Raw genomic sequence first — 19,508 nt, 5'->3', positions numbered from 1 at the left:
GGCTTTTTCATGTGGTTTATACTCTGCCTATTCATCAGTAAGAATCCGAGGTAACAGAGCTTCTATACTATGAATTTATACTGTCCCCAAGGGTTTCTAGTACCTCACAGTTTAGGGGGTGACAATACCAACACCCAGTGCAAATAATATACAGCATTAAACTAAGTGCTTAGTTCCTGTTTTGACATCGACAATGTTAGTTGGTATTATAAGCAGAAATGGTATGGTAAGCAATTGCCAATAGTAAAAACAGTAAGATTGCAAAGGTTTTGCTTTCTGGGAGAATTGGGAAGTGATGTACAATGTGATGATTGTGAGGGAGGATGAGAGAAAGTTGAAGTAAAAAAAAAAATTAAAGGAAGAATGAAAGAGAGAACAAAAGATTTTGGGTCACTGAGAAGCTGTTTGTCTGCTTTCCTGGTCTCATGCCACAGAGCTGCTTGGAAAGCATCTTCCTCTACTCTGCCATCTTTGTCCCCCCCTCATCATGACTTCTAAGAAAAAAATTTTTATTAAGGAACTCAAGGAATTCACATTTTTGTGATATATCTTGAAAATATTTTTCTGTATTTACATATGTTGACTCATTTTAGCACATAGAAATTTTCTTTTAAATAGTTGAATGTTTCAGTCTTTTCTCTATGGCCACTGGTTTTTGTGTCATTCTAGAAAAGCTTCACTCATTTCAAGATTATTTAAAGAAAAAGATAGGAAACCCTCATGATTTTATCTATTATAAAATCTTTTCTTTTTTCTTTTTATTTTGTAGTATCAAGGATTGAACCCAGGGTTGCTCTACCACCAAGCTACATCCCCAACCCTTTTTACTTTTCCTTTTGAGACAGGGTCTCACTAAGTTTCAGGTCGACCTTAGACTTGCTATCCTCCTGCCTCAGCCTCCTGAGTTGCGGGAATTACAGACATGCTTCATTGCACCTGGCTATCTCAATTTTATATTTAAATCTTAGTTCAATTTCAGAGGTTCTTTTTTTTTTTTTTGCTTTTGCTTTAAGTATGGATGGCAATAATGTAGTTTAGTCAGTTTTTTTTAATGTCCATTTTTTATTAACACACATTAAACAAACATGTCAGCGGGATTCACTGTGGTATTTTCGCATGTGTATGCAGTGTACATTAATCATGTCCTTTCATCCTTCTTCCACCCTTACTCCTCTTTCCCCCAGCACCCTTCCCAGTTCCTAGGAATCACTCTTCTAACTTTTGGTTTTACTTTTGTTTTGTTTGTGTGTTTCTACATATAATAGAATAGGTAATACTTATCTTTCTGTATCTGGCTTATTTTGTTTAAAATGGTGATTTCCAGTTGCATCCATTTTACTGAAAATGATAGGGTTTCATTTTTCTTTATGACCAAACAATACTCTATTTTTTATATATATATATACACACCATATTTTCTGTATCTACCTGTTGCTGTGCACCTAGACTGATTCCTTTCCTTGGCTATTGTGAATAGTTCTGCAATAAATATGCACATATTCTTCTGTATGCTGATTTCATTTCCTTCGGATATATACCCATGAATGGGATAGCTGGAATCTCCATACTGTTTTTTTTAATTAAATTAAAAAATTGTTTTATTATTATTATAATTATTTATACACGACCGTAGAATGCACTTGGATACATCATATATAAATGGAGTATAATTTCTCATTCTTCTAATTTTACATGATGCAGATGGAATCCCACCAGTTATATAGTATATATGTGCATAGGGTAATAATGTCTGTTTCATTGTACTATCCTTCTTACCTCCATACTGCCTCTTCTCTCTTGACTCATCTCTTCCTAATCTAATGTAACTGTATTCTTTCCTAGCCTTCCCACCCTTACTGTGAATTAGCATCTGCATATCAGGGAAAACATTTGGCTTTTGATTTTTTGGGATTGGCTTATTTCACTTAGCATATTCTCCAGCTCCATCCATTTACCAGCAAATGCCATCATTTCATTCTTCTTTAGGGCTAATATTCCATCATATATATCCATATCTCACATTTTATTTATCCATTCATTTGTTGGAGAGCACCTAGGTTGGTTCCATAGTTTAGCTATTGCGAGTGGAGCTGCTGTAAATATGGATATGGCTGCATCACTGTAGAAAGCTGATTTTAAGTCCTTTGGGTATAAACCGAGGAGTGGGATAGCTGGGTCAAATGATGGTTCCATTCCAAGTTTTCTGAGGAATCTCCATACTGCTTTCCATAATGGTTGCACTAATTTGCAGTCCCACCAGTAATGTGTGAGTATACCTTTTTCCTCACATCCTTGCCAACATTTATTGTTCCTTATATTGTCAATAATTGCCATCAAGATGCCAATGAAATCTTAGAATAGTTTTGATCCTAGGTCCATATTGTGAAGATTTGGGTCTACTTTTTCTTCTATTAGCTGTAGGGTCTGTATTCTAGTGCCTAAGTCTTTGATCCACTTTGAGTTGAGTTTTGTAGAAGGTGAGAGATAGGGGTTTAATTTTATTTTGTTACATGTGGATTTCCAGTTTTCTCACCGCCATTTATTGAATAAGGTATCTTTTCTCTAGTGACTGTTTTTGGTACCTTTGACTGGGATGAGATATACACTGGAGATTAGTGGGTTTGTCTGTGTGTCTGTTTTGGTGCAAATACCATGGTGTTTTTGTTACTGTTGCTCTGTAGTATAGTTTAAGGTCTGGTATTGTGATGCCTCCAGCTTCACTGTTTGTGCTAAGGATTGGTTTGGCTATTCTGTGTCTCTTATTTTTCTAGTGAATTTCATGATTGCATTTACTTGTTCTATGAAGAATGCTGTTGGAATTTTAATTGAAATTGCATTAAGTCTGTATAACACTTTGGTAGTGTGACCATTTTGATAATATTAATTCTGTCTATCCAGGAGCATGGGAGGTCTTTCCATCTTCTAAGGTTTTCTTCCATTTCTTTCTTTAGTTTTCTGTAGTTTTCATCGTAGAGATCTTACCTCTTTTGTTAGATTGATTTTTCAAGTATTTTTGTTTTTTGAGGCTATCATGAATGCGGTAATTTTCCTAATTTATCTTTCAGTAGATTCATCACTAATATATAGGAACACATTTGATTTATGGGTGTTGATTTTATAACCTTCTGCTTGGCTGAATTCATTTACAAGATCTATAAGTTTCCTGATGGACTTTTTTGTATCCTCTAAATATAGAGTCATGTCATTGGCAAATAGTGATAGTTTGAGTTCTTCTTTTCCTATTTGTGCCCTTTTAATTTCTTTCTCCTTTCTAATTGCTCTGACTAGAGATGATGTTGAATAGAAGTGGTGAAAGAGGGCATCTGTGCTTGTTGCCGTTTTTAGAGGAAATGCTTTCAGTTTTTCACCATTTAGAATGATGTCGACCTTGCATTTAGCATAGATAGCCTTTATAATGTTCAGGTGTGTTCCTACCATCCCTAGGTTTTCTAGTATTTTGAACATGAATGGGTGCTGTATTTTGTCAAATGCTTTTTCTGCGTCTGTTGAGATGATCACATAATTCTTGTTTTTAAGTCTAGTGAATTATGTTTATTGTTTTCTGTAGTTGAACTGGTTAGTCAGTTCTTAAATGTATAAAATAAAGTGTAGGAGGTTGAAAGACTTATGTCAGAAAATGCAATAAATATGGAGAGAATGAAGTTATATGAAATTTTATACAGATTACAGTTTATCTCCATCATCAAGCATTTAATAAAATAATTCTGTTGAAATTTTAGGGAGTGCCTTAGAATATCTGATTAGCATTTAGAAATCAAACTTTATATGCACAACTTCCATTTTATATTCGTTATTGTGTGCAAGTTAACTATGATGTTAAATTAGTAATATTTACAGTCTTTAACAGAGTTAAGTAAATACAGTGGTTTTGTTTTCGTGCGTAAAATATACCTATAAAATATTTCAAGCTGCTCTTTCAATTTTGTAATTTATTTTGAGCGTCATGGTAAAACATATGCTCGGTGACAGTTCTTTATTTTAACTTGAGCTCATCATTCACAAACTTACTTGGACTTGTTTGCTTTTATAATTGCTAACACATTTCCTCTGATGTCCACATCACAGAGTTCTGTGACAGTAAGCATCATCCAGTGGTTTTTAAATTTTTTCCCTGTAATCTGAGAAAAGGTTTCTGACATGGATTAACATATTTGGAAAAGTCTTGTCATTGAAAATGAAAGAACTTTTAGAGCTACCATCAATTTTCAGAGAACAGATGATAGAAATTGCTCTATTTGTGAAATAAAATACAAAAATTCCTTTGAACTTCACCTCCACCCGCGTGGAATATTCCACCTATTGCCTAAAAATAGATCTTGTTACTTTCTTGCATGTAATGCCAATTAGATTTCTTTTCCTATGATTCTGCTAATTAAATGTAGAATTTCAGTGAATACAAGATGGAAATCATACCAATGGGAAAACTGGTATTTTAAAACTGTTTTGAGAGTGGGAGGTAGTGGGATTGAACCCAGAGGTGCTTTACCACTGAGCTACATCCCCATCCTTTATTTCAAGATAGGGTCTTGCTGATTCGCTGAGGCTGACCTTGAACTTAGGATTCTTCTGCCTCAGTCTCTTGAGTTCCTAAGATTACAGGTATATACGTCACCATATCCAACTGGCTAATTAAAAAAAATTTTTTTTTTTGTGAAGTATATCATTTAGGTAAACACAAGGTAACAAAATTGAATAAATAGAAATATCATTTTAAGTACTACCCAGACAAGGTTTAGATCATCGCCTAGATGCCAATGAGTTAATGGGTGGATAGAACTTACTAGTTTTGATCCTCTATTAAGGTTACAATAATACTAGGTTGTTAATATGGAATACAGGTGTTGATATGCGTAGAAAAGGAAAAAGTTTGATAAAAAAGAGGAAATATTCCATAAGGCATATGGAGATAAATAAAATCTCAGTACGTATATAATTATGTTTGTTCTTCATAAATTGTATATGAAGTATGAACCCATTTTTAAATTTAGAAAAAGAAAAATAACAGCATGTTCTATGTACATGATGTTTAAATATCACTTCTTTTAATATGGCACATTCCAAAATGATTAAAATTTTTGTTTAGGAGAATGTGATACATCTGTCTCTAGGTATAAGAAAACCGAATCTTATATTTATTACCAACTTTGTCAGTAAGCAGAATGGATAACAATTGGTCTTATTAAATATTACAAATTAGTATTTTGAGAGTAGGATACATTACAGTACAGTATTGGAGATATTAATCAGGAAGAATTGTAATTGATAGCATGGTAATTTACTCTGAGTAATAGTGAACAAAATTCTCTAGAAAGATGATTGTAATAATTAGATATCTGAGTACGCAGAGTGATGGTTATTTTGTGAATCACTCTTGCATAATGAGTAATAATTATTGAAATATACAAACTGACTGATGTAAATCATTCAGTTCTTGCCAATAATACTTGGAAAATAGGTGGCCAATGGTTTATATATATATTTTATGTACAATTTAATTGCTACATAAGCATAGGGAGTTCTTTGGTATGTATTGTATTGTATTGTTCTGTTCTGTGCTATGCTATGCTTTATGTATTTTTTTTTTTTTTTTTTTGGTGGCAGTTTCTTACTATGTTGCTCCAGCTGACCATGAACTCCTGGGCTCAAAGGATATTCCTACTTCAGCCTCCAAGTTAGGACTACAGGTGTACTTGACTGCATCTGGCCTTGTTATTTTAAAATGTGTGGGTGATGACCATCTATATAACTTTAATACATTTTTCCCTTGCAGAATATTTAATGGTTATCATGCTATTTTATTTTTAATTTCTTACTCTGTTAATTTAGTAGCAAATGTTAAGAAAAATTTGCACATATAAAATAGCTTATAGTAAAAGTGGCGTTCTCAATTAGAAAACTGCTCCTCTGTAGGAATAATGTTGACTAACTTAGTTAATAGGACATTTGGGAATGTGATTAAAAAGAAAATAATCTGTGGGCTGGAGTGTTGCCTGCTCTGGAGACTGCGACAGAAGAATTTCGAGTTCAAAGCCAGCCTCAACAGTTTAGTGAGACCCTAAGCAACTCAATCTCTAAATAAAATACAAAAAAAGGGCTGGGATGTGGCTCAGTGGTTAAGTGCCCCTGGGTTTAATCCCTGGAACCAAACAACAAAACAAAACAACAACAAAAAAACTTTAATTCAAAGTTTGTAAATATTGAGTAAAATGTACAAATGATGTTGGTAATTGTCTTGAAATTTAGCTAGTTATATTGTAAGTAGGATATCTTTATACCCAAGGAGACTTTTATATTAAATCAGTGAGTATATTCATCAACTTTACTTATTTGGTAGGAATGTCCAACCTCAGAGTTATTTGAAGTAAATACTTTATAGAAAATGGGGCCTAGTGGATGTTGTAAATAGAATTTCTAATTTTTTTTTTTGTAGAAACAGTTGTTTATTATAGAACATTTAAAAAAAAATTAAATGCCTTAAAAGAAAACATAATACCATAAAGTGATAGTGACTGGTAGCATGCAAACACTTCAGGCTGGAGAGGTGTGTTTGCTCTTGATGAATGTACACATAATAAATTCCTATGACATTTGACTCTAAAATGAATGTATGAATTGGCATGACATAATTATATGATTGATAATTTTAAGTAAAATATAAACAAGGGCAATTTAAACACTGGCATTAATCTATAGGAGTCAGTTCAAGGTCAGTGATTGGAGAACTATATAAAAAAATTGAGGTAAACTCTTTAGGAAGCAACCCTGTGCCTATGTACATCCAGGCTTGACTTCTGCTCTTGCCTAATCTGTTTTGGAAAAGGATGTATAACATCCATCACACATCTTTTTAAAACAGCCTGTTCCTAAATTATACATCTCTTTACAAACAAACATCAAGTATTACCAGATAAAAGATGCCACTGAAATGGGCTCCAAAGTCTGCTGTTTTCAGTCACCCAAGACATATTTTAAGGCATCATTTTTAATCTTGGGGCTTTAAGAACATCTTCTTTGCTTTAACTGGTTTTATGTCTCCATTTTCATCTTCTTCATAATTGGCACGGTCTCTCTTCTTGGCAAACTTTTTTCCAATTGTCCCCACCAAAGTCTCATCTTCTAGCCATTTCCTCAGCTGACACATCAAGCTCTACTACTTCATCTTCATCTTCTTCTTCTGCTTTGCTCTTAGCATTCATCTGAAGCATCAATTTCTCAACTGGTAGTAGTTAGGCTGCAAATGCGTGTGCTAGGATGGAATTTGCTAACTCACTTGAAAAGGAGGAATCAAAGACAAGTAACTTGTTTGTACATAGTAGGTACTGTTTTTACTGATTTTTGAATTTCATGTGCCACAGAAATATCTAACGGAGATTCTAGGAGACAGTTGGAACCCTGGACAGATAAGAGGCCTGGAGATTGGGAATTGTGATTGATCTGCATTTGAGTTTAGAGTTAGATACCGAGAAGATCATCAATGACAAGTGTCTGTACACAGTGAACATGACTGTGGGACTCAGTCCAGAGCTATGCTAACCATTAGGTACAGGAAGAAGTAGATAAGGTTAAAGAGATAAAGAAACATTCTCCAGGGCGGGAAGAGACTGGAGTCTCTTTAGCGACACTATTACAGAAGCCAAAGAGAACCAAGGAAAGAAAGGGGGTGATCGTGGTGCAAGCTGCTGATGAGAAGAGGATGAAGCCCACCCTTAGATCTTGTCATCCAATGCATGGAAAATGATACTGATATCATTTTGACCTTGAGAGTGCAGTTTTAATAAGAAAAAAAGACAAATTTTGAAGGAAAGTGAAGAAGTATGGAATATTTATTGATAAGTTCATTAAGGAAAAAAGAGAATGATACTCTTGTGGGGAAAGCCCAAATATTTAAACAGCAAATTATTCTGTGTAACCCTTAACTGGGATTTTTGTAAGTTCTATTAAATAAATATCAGTGAGGTAAAGTGTAGCCTCAAACAATGGACTTGAAAAGGTAGGGGTGCTGAACTAATTTAAAAGAATAAAAAGAAACCTTTAGATAAAAACATTAAGCCATGATGTGCTTTCTAAGACTGTAATGATGATGTGTTTTGTGCCTGTCTCTGCCTCTCTTTCTAGTTGTGCCAGATTTTCTGTTATACCATATTTATTAAAACCACACGATTATTTATTTAGAGAGCATATCATCTTTTCCTCATTTGAGTTCTGTTTTTGTATTAGTCTAGTACAGGCATGTGAACCCTCATTTAAAAACTTACTCAACATTATGTAACTTTCGTTTATTATGTGGACAGATTCCTGAATACAAATCTGGACTTTATACTTCCTTGGCCGTGTGACCTTGAGCAGGTTCCTTTTTGTGCCTTTGTTTCCTCGTCTCTAAAATGGGGGCAATAAAAGCACCTACTTCAGAAGGTCGTTTTGAGGGTTAAATGAAATCATGCACATAAATTTCTAGGAACAGTGCTTTGTACACTACATAGTGTGTAATCAAGCAAAGGCTGTCCTTTTTCTTTTTCAATTTCTTTATCCCATTTCTTGGTGCTACTGCTACTGTGGCTGCTATTACTACTACTATGTCAACACAGCTCTTGCTATTGCTATTCTACTGCTATTTCTACTACAACTTCCTTGTATTAGCTTATGTTATTTTTTGTTCTTATTATAATAATGTCTCTTATTATTTAACTGAGATTTTTGCCTTTAAATGGCTGTTTATACTATTATTTTACCCTTCTATCTGTATTTCTGTCTCACTCTGTATAATTTATGTATGCCTCACCCAATTTCCTCTTACCCTTTTAAGACTTAATTGTCTTCTGTCCCAAGCAAATTTCTGCTAATTTTATAGATATTTTAAATCTTGGGATTAATGACTGGTAATAGCTAATTACAGTTATTTTTCTTTGAGTTTTACTGTATTTCACCATGATTGTTGTAGATTGTATACCATTGTTTTTTTTTTTTTTGCAAAAAAGTGAAGTACAACTATTATGTTAACCTTTTTAAATTGTGCTGGAAACACTGAAATATTTATCACTAAACTGTGCAAGAGTAGGATGCCCATAATACTTGTGAATAGTATCTTAATGTAGTGGTGATAATTATGCAGTGAAATATTGGTATATTGATCTCATCAACTTTTTTATATTAAAGTCATGAGTATTAAGATGTAATTTTTTTGCTGGTGATGTTTTGAGCCACTTCCTGCAAATATCTGTATTAAATACATTTTTTCTATCCCCAAATTCTATAGATTTCATAATTGTCCCTTTTTCCTCCTATAAAAATGTCTGGGGCTGGGGTTGTAGCTCAGTGGTAGAGCACTTGCCTAGCATGCATGAGGCACTGGGGTTGATCCTCAGCACCACATGAAAACAAAGAAATAAAATAATGGTTAAATTATTTTAAAAAATGTTGTCTCAAATATGTCATGTGGGATACATATGTTGATTTTTAATGTTCTGTATTTGTTATTGGTCAGAGGTAATGGATAAAAGTAGAAGATTTGAGAAAAGAGGCAGCAGAATTTGAAGAATTTGAAAGAGAATTAACTTAGAAAAAGAATAAATAGAAGATACATGGAATTATACTGTGTTTAGCTTCTTTTGCTCAACATAGTGTTTCTGAGATTCTTCCATGTAATTGTATGCATCAGCAGTTTAACAAAATGTTTAACATTATGAAGTAATGTTCTATTGTATGGATGTACCATAACTTGTTATTCATTATTCCATTGACATTTGGTTTATTTTCAGTTTGGACTCTTAAGGCTAAGATTGCTATGAAAATTAGTGTGCATGATTTTTAAATTTAAGTTCTCATTTTTCTGGTACAAAACTGCTAAACTGTTTTACCATTAACTACTATTTTACCCTCCCATCAGCAATGAGGCTACGTGGCGATTCACAACTTCACCAACACCTGATGTCGTCAGTTTAAATTTATTTTAGCCATTTTAGTGGTATATAGTGGTTTCTTACCATAACTTTTTAAAATTTATTTCCTTTTTCGAAGAGCACTTTTTGGTTTTCAGGAAAATTGAGCTGAAAGTATAAGGAATTTGCATAATGCCATATGTATATATCATATAGTATCAAACAGAATGGTTTTGTTGCCATAAAAATCCTTTGTGCTCAGCCTGTTCATTTCTCCTTGTCTTTTCTAGATGTCCTATGTTTGTCTTTTCCAGACTAGCTTCTTTCACTAACTTGCATTTAAGATTTCTTTATTTTTTTCTGCAGTGCTGGAGATTGAACTTAGGACCTACACATGCCAGTCAAGTGCTCCACCACTGAGCTTACCCAGCCTACCTTCATGTGTTGTGTAGCTTGATCTCATGGTTGTTTTAATTTATATTCACTGATGGTTATCATTCTTTTGAGCATCTTTTCATGCACTTGTTGACTATTTTTTTAATAGTAAGCATTTGTTCAAGTTTTTGCTAAACATTTTAAAACAACTTCATCTTAGTATTGAGCTGTAAGATTATTTTCATACTCTGGATAAAAATAATATTTTTCTATTCTGGATGTGAATGGAAATTTTGCTACTTAATCTTTAGGAAGTCTTCCTCTGTCATTATGAAATAGCCCTTATTTCTTTTATTACACTCTTTTCCTCTAGGTATTTTACTGTACTTCATTCTCATGAATGAAAAGAAGTGCAGTCAAAATCTACAGGGTCATTTCATTTTTTAATTTGATACCTTTTAAAATTAATTTTTATTTGTTCTAGTTAGTTATGCATGACAGTAGAATGCATTTATACAGTTTGATATAATCATACATAAATAGAGTGTAATTTCTCACTTTTCTGATTGTACATATTGTAGGATTACATCAGTCATTCAGTCACATATGTACATGAAGTAATGTCTGTTTCACTCTACTATCCTTCCTACCCTCATATCCCTTCTCCTCCCTTCACTCCCCTCTACCTAATATAAAGTAATTCTATTCTTACCTAGTGCTGCCTCCCCTTATTGTGATTTAGTATCTGCGTATCAGAGAAAACATTCAGCCTTTGGTTTTTTTGAGTGTGACTTATTTTGCTTAGCATAATATTCTCCAACTCCACCCAGAATTTACCAGCAAATGCCATAATTTAATTTCTTTAAAACTGAGTAATATTCCATTACACACACACACACACACACACACACACACACACACACACACACAGTTTTATCTGTTCATCTGTCGAAAGGCACCTAGGTTGGTTCCATTGATTAGTTATTGTGAATTGATCTGCTATAAACATTGATGTGGCTGTGTCATTAGTATGCTGATTTTAAGTAATTTGGGGTATAAACTGAGGAGTAGGATAGCTGGGTCAAATGGTTGTTCCATTCCTCATTTTCTGAAGAATCTCCATACTGCTTTCCATAATGGTTGTGCCATTTTGCATTCCCACTAGTAATGTATGAGTGTACCTTTTTCCCCACATCCTCAACAACACTTATTGTTGCTTGTATTCTTGATAATTGCCATTCTGACTGGAGTAAGATGAAATCTTAGTTTTGATTTGCATTTCTCTAATTACTAGAGATGATGAACATTTTTTCATATGTTTGTTGATTGATTTTATATCCTTTTCTGTGAAGTGTCTGTTTAATTCCTTAGCCCATTTATTGATTGGGTTGTTTGTTATTTTGGTGTTAAATTTTTTGAGTTCTTTATATATCCTGGAGATTAATGCTTTATCTGAGGTGCATGTGGTAAAGATTTTCTCCCAACCTGTACAGGTTCTCTCTTCACATTATTGATTGTTTCTTTTGCCGAGAAGAACCTTTTTAGTGTGAGCCCATTCCATGAATTGAGTCTTTTGATTTAACTTCTTGTGCTTTAGGGGTCTTGTTAAGGAAGTCAGATCCTAGGCTGACATGGTGAAGATTTGGGCTTACTTATTTCTTTCTTATCCTTTAATTTTCAACCTGTTTGTGCCTTTACATTTAAAATTGATTATTTGATGACAGCATATAGTGGAGCCACTTAAAGAATATTTCATCTGACAATCACTTTAAAATTGGAGTGTTTAGTCCACTTAAATTTAATATAACTATTAGTCATTATGGTTGGGTTTACATACATCTGCCTTCTTGATATTGATTTTGTCTGAGCCCCTCTTTTTGTTTCCATTCTTTTGTTGCTCATTTCTTGGCTTAGTTTTGGTTATTCACTTTTTTATTATTCCATTTTAACATTTCTGTTGACTTCTTAGTTATATCTTATTTTTCTTCAATGGTTTTTTTTTAGGGCTAAAAGTATGCATCCTTACCTTATCAAAGTTAATTTAGTATCAGCATTTTACCACTCACATTTGATTTTTCCTACTTTCAATTCCAACTCCCCAAACCTAATAACTTCAAAATAGTATAATCCAACGTAACCTTGCTTCATCTGTGCTGTTGGTGTGATGACTCTATGTACATTGTAAGCCCACAGTTCACTGTTAGATTTTTTTGAAACAGTTGTCTTTAAAAAAGTTATAAGAAGATAAAAATAATTTTAATTTATTCACTTTTACTATTTCTGCTACTCTTCTTGTGTAAGTTTTCATCTCATATAATTGCTTTCATTCTTAAGACCATCTTTTAGCATTTCTTTTTGTTACAGTTCTGTGATGAGAGTTTCTTCTGTCAGCATTTTTAAACTATAATTTGTCTTCTAATGTCTACTATTTCATCAAAACAAATTTCACCAGTATATGTTTCTTGAGTTCTTTGAAGTTATTTTATTAGCTGTATTAAGCACTTCTGTGATAAACAGTCATCTTGGGCCTTATTAACGCCTTTTTAAAAATTTTGTTTCTGCCTATGAATAAAATTTTCTTTTTGTGCATGTTTGTTAATTTTTGTTTAAAGTACATTGTGGAGAATACATTGTAGAGACTCTGGATTCTGTTATTTTACTTTATGGAATATGATTTTTCCCCCATTCTTGTAGGTAGGCTGTTCAAGTTGTATAGACTTGGCTTAATATTCTGTGGGCAAATCTGTGGAAGGTCAAAATCCAATTCCTCCAACCTGGTGGGACCCAGCCTACATACTGTCTGAGGATCTGAGAGGCTTGCTTTTAGCCTTTGGTAGGCACGTTTAGAGTAGGTCTCAGGTGCTTCAGCTGGATGCCCAGATGTTCACAAGTTTTTAGGAAGGTGTCTCCATATTATTGCTTCCTTGGTGTCTCCCAGTCCTGTTTAATGTGTAATCCTGGTTATGTTTTCCTCCTTGTAGCAGCTGTGCTCCATTATTCATTCAGTGCCCACGCATCTAGCTCATTAACTCACAGTCCAAGACTGGCAGAGGATTCTACTGGGCAGCTTGTGTGCCCTGTACTTACAATTGCAGCTTCTTTAGCTGCTTGGAACTCTGACCCTGCCTTCTCAGCTCAGCAGGCCGGTGGTGCTATACCTGGACTACAGTTGTATAGGCAGAATCGGAACTATTGTGGGGTTCAATTCACGAGGATCACAGAGCCGTGCTGCCTGTTGTCCAGCACCAGAGGACAGTTTCCTCATATGTTACACCCTATTCTATGCTGGTTAACATAGTGGGAGGTTAGGTTAGTACTCTTTACTTCATTATAGCTTAGATAGATCTCCAGGCTTTCAAAATTTGAAATCATATATATCATGATCCCAGGAAAAGAAAATTAAAAGTATTGTTTGGTGTCAGGATTACTTACAGGTCAAACAAATTAGAAGTGTTATATTTAGTCTTTCAATTTCAGTCTTTTGTGGTAAACTAAACTAAGCAATTTTGTTTCTTGTCTTTTACACAAAATGTGTATATAGATTCACACATCTTTACACATCTTTTTTTTCATATCTACATGTATATCCAAACCTTGTATTTTCATATTACCTTTTTATATTACTTTAGTAAGGCATAAACATAGAGCTATTCTGTGGTATCAAGGTCAGAGTTTCCAGAGAAGAGATACTCTTCTAGTTTTTTTTTTTTTTTTTTTAAGGATGTTAGTAGGGAAACTTTCTTTTTAATGACACCTTTATAAAATCGTGGTCTTCACTGTTTTAACAATGTTACTAAACTTTACATTAAAAATATTAAGACAAACCAACATTCTCTTATAATGGTGTTTAAAAAAAAGGGTACAACATCTCTGTGGTGTCATTAAACTCTAAGAAATCTAATCATGAAGAAACTTCAGATAAATCTAAATTGGGAAACAATCAGTAAATTAATGTACTCTTCAAAAATTTCAGCCCAGAAACACAAAGAAAGGTTGTTCCAGATTAAAGGAGAGAGTTTATGTGACAACTAAAGGCAATGCCTGATCCTGGGTTGGATCCTGGACTGGGAAAATATTAGCTATAAATGACATTATTGTGATAAATTCAAAGCTGACTTTAAACTTCTCATGAGATACTACTATTGTGTTAATATTATATTTTCTGATCTTTATAACTATGCTGTTATTATGAAAAATGGTATTCTTGTTCTGAAGAAATATATGCTTAAATTCTTAGGGATCAAGGCATGATGTTAATAACTTAAAAGTGATTCAGAAAATAATATGCAAGTCTCTTTCCCTCTTCCTCTTCTTGCCTCTCTCCCAACATATCTATTTATAACTCTAGCTATAAAATCATAAAGCACATAGGGCAAAATGTAAATAATAATGAATCTGAGTTAAAGGTATGTGGGAACTTGTTGTGCTAAATTGAAATTTTTCTTCAAGTTTAATACTATACTAAAGAACAGAGATCCATCATTCTACCATAGATAAAAGGGACACAGAATTTGAATTCATGTGGACCTCATGTCATAGAAATTTTTGGAGGGTAAAATTACTTACTTCTTATTTCAGATATTATGTTGGTTATAGTCTTTACTGTTTGTGTCTTTGCTTTCTTCCACATACTACTTCACCTGCTTTCTCTGGAGAGTAGTGCTCTAGAACTTGGGGTTTCTCAGAAAAATAGTTTACTTGCTGTCTCAGTTCTGATTCTTTTTTTTTTTAATTTATTTTTATTGTAAACAAATGGGATACATGTTGTTTCTGTTTGTACATGGAGTAACAGCATACCATTTGCATATTCATACATTTACATAGAGTAATGATGTTTGATTCATTCCGTTATTTTTTTCCTTCCCCCCACCCCTCCCACCTCTCTTTTCCCTCTATACAGTCCCTCCTTCCTCCATTCCTTCCCCCCTCGCACCCCCCATTACGTGTCATCATCCACTTATCAGTGATATCATTCGTCTTTTGGATTTTTGAGATTGGCTTATCTCACTTAACATGATATTCTCCAATTTCATCCATTTGCCTGCAAATGCCATAATTTTATTATTCTTTATAGCTGAGTAATATTCCATTGTATATATATATATATACCACAGTTTCTTTATCCATTCATCAATTGAAGGGCATCTAGGTTGGTTCCACAGTTTGGCTATTGTGAATTGAGCAGCTATGAACATTGATGTGGCTGTATCTCTGTAGTATGCTGATTGTAAGTCCTTTGGATATAGGCCAAGGAGTGGGATAGCTGGGTCAAATGGTGGGTCCATTCCAAGCTTTCTAAGGAATCTCCACACTGCTTTCCAGAGTGGCTGCACTAATTTGCATCCCCACCAGCAATGTATGAGTGTACCTTTTTCCCCACATCCTCTCCAACACCTGTTGTTGCTTGTATTCTTGATAATCGCCATTCTAATTGGGGTGAGATGGAATCTTAGTGTAGTTTTGATTTGCATTTCTCTTATTACTAAAGATGGTGAACATTTTTTCATATCAGTTCTGATTCTTGAGAGAATCTGAATAACTACTCATTCACCAGCTAATGGATTGCTTAAGCATGTGTTAGGTGTTTATTTCTGATTTGGTTAGTAAAGTTTCAGGTGGGACAGGTGAGAGGTGACATATAGGGTACCATAAACAGTCATGTGGTATTTAGGGCCAACCCTCAGAAGCTGAGGATTTGACAAGGTCTTTAAAAGGTATTATGGGGACATCTGGCAGTGAATTATGTCCTTTATACCTGGCCAGCTTTGTTATGCTGACTTTTGTGTTTTATTTCTTGCCCAATAGTGCTTCTGTTAAGGATCATCTCATTTATTTAGGTCAGTTCCCTTTCAGCAAAGATAAGGAGGAAGCACCCCATGATTTAGAGGCAGGGGAAGAGAAATATTCAAACTTTTTCCCTTTGCATAGTAAATAGATAACTGTCTCCTTCACCACTCATAATAGGTAAGAGTTAGGAGTCTGTGTTATTTCACTTTTATTCGTAAAAATTTATATTTAATTTTGGTATATTTATGTTGTTTATATTATTTATTTTGTATTTGAAATAATAATTGAAAATATAAATATATTACAAAAATTTTTTTTTTTTTGGTATTTACATTTTATTTTATTTTTTTTTATTTTTTTTTTTTTTACGTTTACATAGGTAATGATGTTTATTATATTTTTCCCCTCCCCCCCACCCCTCCCACCCCTCCCACCCCTCCCACCCCTCTTTTCCCTCTACACAGTCCTTCTTTCCTTCATTCTTGCTGCTCTCCTTAGCCTAACTCTAAACCTAACCCTAAACCTAATGCTAGCCCGTCCCACCCCCATTATATGTCCTCATCCGCTTATCAGCGAGATCATTCGTCCTTTAGTTTTTTGAGATTGGCTTATCTCACTTAGCATGATATTCTCCAATTTCGACCATTTGCCTACAAATGCCATAATTTTATCATTCTTCATGCGGAGTAATATTCCATTGTATAAATATGCCACAGTTTCTTTATCCATTCATCAACTGAAGGGCATCTAGGTTGGTTCTACAATCTGGCTATGGTGAATTGAGCAGCAGTGAACATTGATGTGGCTGTATCTCTGTAGTATGCTGATTTTAAGTCCTTTGGGTATAGGCCAAGGAGTGGGATAGCTGGGTCAAATGGTGTTTCCATTCCAAGCTTTCTGAGGAATCTCCACACTGCTTTCCAGAGTGGTTGCACTAATTTGCAACCCCACCAGCAATGTATGAGTGTTCCTTTTTCACCACATCCTCGCCAACACCTATTGTTGCTTGTATTCTTGATAATCGCCATTCTAATTGGGGTGAGATGAAATCTTAGGGTAGTTTTGATTTGCATTTCCCTTATTACTAGGGATGTTGAACATTTTTTCATATATCTGGTGATTACTTGTACATCTTCTTCTGTGAAGTGTCTGTTCATTTCCTTAGCCCATTTGTTGATTGGATTATTTGTATTCTTCGTGTAGAGTTTTTTGAGTTCTTTATAGATTCTGGAAATTAGCGCTCTATCTGAGGTATGGTTGGCAAAGATATTCTCCCACTCTGTAGGCTCTCTCTTCACATTTCTGATAGTTTCCTTTGCTGAGAGAAAGCTTTTTAGTTTGAATCTATCCCAGTTGTTTATTCTTGCTTTTATTTCTTGTGCTATGGGAGTCCTGTTAAGGAATCTGATCCTGAGCCAACAAGTTGAAGATTTGGACCTACTTTTTCTTCTATAAGATGCAGGGTCTCTGGTCGATTCCGAGGTCCTTGATCCATTTGAGTTGAGTTTTGTGTAGGGTGAGAGATAGGGGTTTAGTTTCATTCTATTGCATATAGTTTTCCAGTTTTCCCAGCACCATTTGTTGAAGAGGCTATCTTTTCTCCATTGCATATTGTTGGAACCTTTGTCTAGTATGAGAAATTGTATTTATTTGGGTTTGTGTCCATGTCCTCTATTCTGTACCATTGATCTACCTGTCTATTTTGGTACCAATACCATGCCGTTTTTGTTACTATTGCTTTGTAGTAGAGTTGAAGATCTGGTATTGCAATACCCCCTGCTTCGCTCTTGCTACTGAGGATTGCTTTAGCTATTCTAGGTTTTTTATTCTTCCAGATGAATTTCATAATTGCTTGCTCTATTTCTGCGAGGTACATCATTGGGATTTTAATTGGAATTGCATTGAATCTGTATAGAACTTTAGGTAGTATAGCCATTTTGACGATATTAATTCTGCCTATCCAGGAACATGGGAGATCTTTCCATCTTCTAAGGTTTTCTTGAATTTCTTTCTTTAGTGTTCTGTAGTTCTCATTGTAGAGGTCTTTCACCTCTTTTGTGAGATTGATTCCCAAGTATTTTATTTTTTTCGATGCTATTGTGAATGGGGTAGTTTTCCTAATTTCTCTTTCTGAAGATTCATCACTTATGTATAAAAATGCATTGGATTTATGAGCATTGATCTTATAACCTGCTACTTTACTGAATTCACTTATGAGTTCTAAAAGTTTTCTGGTGGAATTTCCAGAGGAAAAATTTTAAGAAAATATTTTGAAAGTATATTTCTAATATTTTTAAAGAACATTTTTCTTAAGGTTGTAGATGAACATTTCTACAAACCTACTTTATACTGCTTATTGTACTAAGAGTCATCCCTTCAGTTATTCCATTGAATAGAATTTCACGGTTCATTGATGGAAGCATGATTTTCCTTATGTTCAGAAGAGAAAGTGGTGTCAAAGTGACGACTTGCCCAAAGTCACATAATTTGTATGTGCTGGGCTTAAAAGTATAGAGATGAGTTCTGTCGGAATCCAGTGGCCATACATATTCTTTTAAATTGTAAGGAATAATCCTGTCCCTGTGGTTCTTTTAATTGTAGGATACGGTTTTTATCAGTCAGCATCAGTGACTTTTTCTCTGGCTCTGCTGAGCACACTGCTGCACCTAGTGTCGATGGGGGAGGACTGGAGCTGTTAGGGATGCTTGAAGGGACACAGAGTCACTGCCTTGAGGGTCTGTGAGACCAGGAAGGGATGAAAGGGATGTTATTTATCAGTAATTTACCATTTTTAAGGATTTCATTGTCAGACTATCATGTTTGAATATGTTGGTTAATAAGAATATTTTGAAGTGAGCATGTAGATGTGAGCAAAGGAACAAAAGGTTGGAAGAGATCTACTAAAATTAATAAATAATAAGGGCTAGAGTACTATGAGGATGTAACATATAAACAGAATACCACTATAAATGAACTTTTTTTTGTGGGGGGTAGAGGGAGGTAGGGGATAACTTAGGTTATTTTCAGTTTTTTCTATGAAGTGAAATTTATTTTAAAGATTTTTAATTAGTTTGGCAGTAATTGAAAGAATATAGTCAGTGTATTCGTAGATGTAGTTTGATTGCAGGAACCTGGATGCAAGGTAAAAGTGGAAAATAATACATTTTTTTTAAGATGTAGGGCATCATTTTAATTTAATGGTATACTTTTGCCAAAGAGGAAAGTAAGAAATAATACCTTTATAATATTTTCCTTTAAGTTGGACATGAAAACAAAAATGATGGAAGCAACTTTCATGAAGAAAAACTTAAACTCCAACAGAAACATGATGCCGATGTCCAGAAGGTAGGGCATATATCACTTATTAATTTTATTTTTATTGAATTCTAGATGTTGTGATGATTCATCTATTCACATTTCTAACCATCCACTTGTTTGTGTACTTTATGA

The 19,508-nt window shown here is 34.2% G+C and overlaps 1 protein-coding gene across 1 annotated transcript in view; it reads left to right on the top strand.

The window, feature by feature from the left end:
* Cep112 (centrosomal protein 112) overlaps nt 1-19,508 on the top strand; it is a 447,190-nt gene that overhangs the window by 91,937 nt on the left and 335,745 nt on the right. The window contains 2 exon segments of the mRNA XM_047546437.1: nt 19,318-19,345; nt 19,348-19,403. Coding sequence (XP_047402393.1) covers nt 19,318-19,345; nt 19,348-19,403 — 84 coding nt within the window.

This window comes from Sciurus carolinensis, chromosome 3, assembly GCF_902686445.1.
Source record: "Sciurus carolinensis chromosome 3, mSciCar1.2, whole genome shotgun sequence".
Lineage (NCBI taxonomy): Eukaryota > Metazoa > Chordata > Mammalia > Rodentia > Sciuridae > Sciurus > Sciurus carolinensis.
The sequence above is the reverse complement of the archived record's forward strand: the minus strand, read 5'-3'. Positions and strand labels throughout refer to the sequence as shown.